Genomic DNA, 2,997 nt, shown 5'->3' on the forward strand with positions numbered 1-2,997 from the left:
TAATTAAATTAAATTTCTACAAAAAAAAAACATAATATTAAAAAAATGCAAAAATTAAAAAAAAATAGTAAAATTTTCAACCACATGGATAAATTTTTAATCAAAATTATTAATTTTCTACCAAAAAAGGTGAGTTTTTCAACAAAATATTTATACTATTACCTAAAGATGAATTTTCAACCAAAATTGTGAATCTTCAACTAAGAAACGAATTTGCAACAAAATAATTTAATTTTCAAACAAGATTAATTTTCTACAAAAAAAAATTTAAACAAAAAATTGTACAATTTTCAACCAAATGGATAAATTTTCAATAAAAAACAATAATCTTCTACCAAAAAAGATGAGTTTTTCAATAAAATAGTGAAACTGTTACCTAAAGATGCATTTTCAACAAAAATGGTGCATCTTCGATTTAAAAAATTTATTTTATCTAAAAAAAATGAATTTTCCACAAGAAAAAGACAAATTTTCAACCACATACATGAATTTAAACTAAACAAAAAAAATTCACTCAGAAATGGATTATTTACATTTTCAATCAAAAAAAAATTAATTTTCACCCAACAAAAAACGAATTTTCAACTAAAAAATTTAATTTTTGACAAAAAATTAATTTTTAACCAAAATTATTAATATGCAACTAATTAAATTAAATTTCTACCAAAAAATAGGAATTTTCAACCAAGTATGTAAATTTTGAACCAAAGAAATGAATGTTTAAACAAAAATCTGCATTCTCAAACAAGATTAATTTTCTACGGAAAAATTTTTTTAAATGGATAACTTAAACATAAATAGTAAAAGTTTCTACCACATACATAAATTTTGAATTAAAATGATTAATTTTCTTCCAAAAAAGTTGAGTTTTTCAACAAAATATTTAAACTATTACCCAAAGATGAATTTTCAACCAAAATTGTGAATCTTCAACTAAGAAACGAATTTGCAACAAAATAATTTAATTTTCAATTAATTAAATTGTCTATCAAAAATACAAATTTTCAAACAAGTGTGTACATTTGGAACCAAAGAAATAAATGTTTATACAAAAATCTGAATTTTCAAAAAATGGTGAAATCTTTGATTAAAAAAATTTATTTTATCTAAACAAAAAAAAGAATTTGCTACAAGAAAAAGACAAATTTTCAACAAAGTACATGAATTTAAACTAAAAAAGAAAAAATTTCACCCAGAAATGAAATATTTATATTTTCAGTCAAAAAAATTAATTTTCAACCAACAAAAAACGAGTTTTGAACTAAAAAATGTAATTTTTGACAAAAAAATCATTTTTAACCAAAATGATTCATTTTAACCAAAGATATCATGAAAAATGAAAAATTGGTCAGGAAATTTCGAAAACAGGAATTTGTAGCAGCCTTGTTTACCTTAAGTACTAATCTCAAATAAAGTTTACTAAAATTATTTAAGTCTAAATTAAATTAAATCTTATTAATTATCAAGGAAATTATTATTTTTTTAAATACTTTTATTTTAATGGAAATTTTATTGCATTTTCAAATATACAACAGTACTTACGTATAATCTATAATTTTCAGGTTCCTCGGAAGGAAACCATAAAGTATATATTTCTTCCAGAGTTCATCTAAACCACAATTTTGGCACTAAAAGTGGTTTTACATTTTTCCGTGATGTGTAATTATACCATAGTCTCAATGAACTCTCAATGGCCCTTTTTTTAGAAATTTCTACTCACACAGTTTAAGTACTTAACCAATTTATATTACATTAGTTTTTGAAAAACTATACAAAAACTTCTCTTTGGTTGACTAAGCACCGGTGATGGAATGTCAATATTAGCCTATTTGATTCTCTTTATCTAAACTAGTTTTTTAATTTATTTTTTTTTTCAGCAAAACTAGTTTTAATTCATTCAATTAATAACTACTGTTTCTAATTAATTGAAAACCACTCGATCATAATCACAAATTTCCGATTCTTCGAATATTTAACAAAAGAATTTCCATTTACATTTCTCAAAATAAGTGATTATCACTAATGGTTCTCAAATTGTAAACACAAAATTTCACCTTTTAATCCCACATTTTTCAGAATTTGCTAACAAAAATTGCAAGATAAATCTATAAATAACCTGCTGAATTATGCGAAAAACGGTATAAACCAATTCTTCGGGAAATTAAAACTTTAAAGAATTTTAAAGTTAAATTTGCATTATTAATTTCCGGCTCGATTTAGGGAAACCATTTTTTTTCATTTGATTAATACTGACTAAAGGCGAAAAATTAATTTTCCCAAATTCTCGACAATTTTATTATATCCTAACGGAATTTAAATGTCATTTACTCGTTTGGTTGGTCCGATATTCTACTATCAAAAAAAAGGGGGGAGGGGGATAGAATATACATTCCAGAATAAATCTGGGACGATTTAAAGGCACAAATATGAGATAGTTTTTTCAAAAGTTAAACTTAATGACGAGTTGCGAGACTAGTATAAAATCGTGAATTCTGGGACAAGATTATTCGTTTCCCGCCTCTGTTTCGAATTTTGCGAGTTTTGCTTTTAATTCCGTAACCTGGGCTTGTGATTCGTCCAATTCCTTTCTCAGGGCGTCCGTATTTGAAGAGCTTTCCGTTATTCCCCCGAGGTGTTTGCGGACGTATCTATTTTTCTTATTAAGGATTTCTATAAGAGTTGTACTTATTTACACAATAATGCATGAATTAATTTCATTAAGGGCATGTGACACAGCTAAATACCTATATTACCGACCTCACTTTTTCAGTTCACTGAATGTTTTTTTAAACCTAAGAACTTTTTTTATAAATAAAATATCGAGCTGAAACTTTGGAAAATGTATTAGAGTACAATAAAGTACGTTTAGGTACTGCATTTTGGTAAGAACTACTTCACGTTTAAGTACAAAGCTTAATAATAAAAGATGTAAAAAAATATATTTCAACAATCAATTCCAACGGCATCAGCCGGTAACGTTGTACACGAAAATACGAA

At 25.2% G+C, this 2,997-nt stretch overlaps 1 protein-coding gene across 1 annotated transcript in view; it reads right to left on the reverse strand.

Annotated features, from left to right (window-relative positions):
* Nucleotides 1-1,490: 1,490 nt before the first annotated feature.
* The window catches only part of LOC117169268 (c-Myc-binding protein), a 12,295-nt gene continuing 10,788 nt past the window's right edge, over nucleotides 1,491-2,997 (reverse strand). Inside the window, exon 3 of the mRNA XM_033355553.1 lies at nucleotides 1,491-2,648. Within this exon, the coding sequence (XP_033211444.1) occupies nucleotides 2,504-2,648 (145 nt within the window). The 3' untranslated portion in view covers nucleotides 1,491-2,503. The remainder of the gene's footprint in view (nucleotides 2,649-2,997) is intronic.

This window comes from Belonocnema kinseyi, chromosome 3, assembly GCF_010883055.1.
Source record: "Belonocnema kinseyi isolate 2016_QV_RU_SX_M_011 chromosome 3, B_treatae_v1, whole genome shotgun sequence".
Taxonomy (NCBI): Eukaryota; Metazoa; Arthropoda; class Insecta; order Hymenoptera; family Cynipidae; genus Belonocnema; species Belonocnema kinseyi.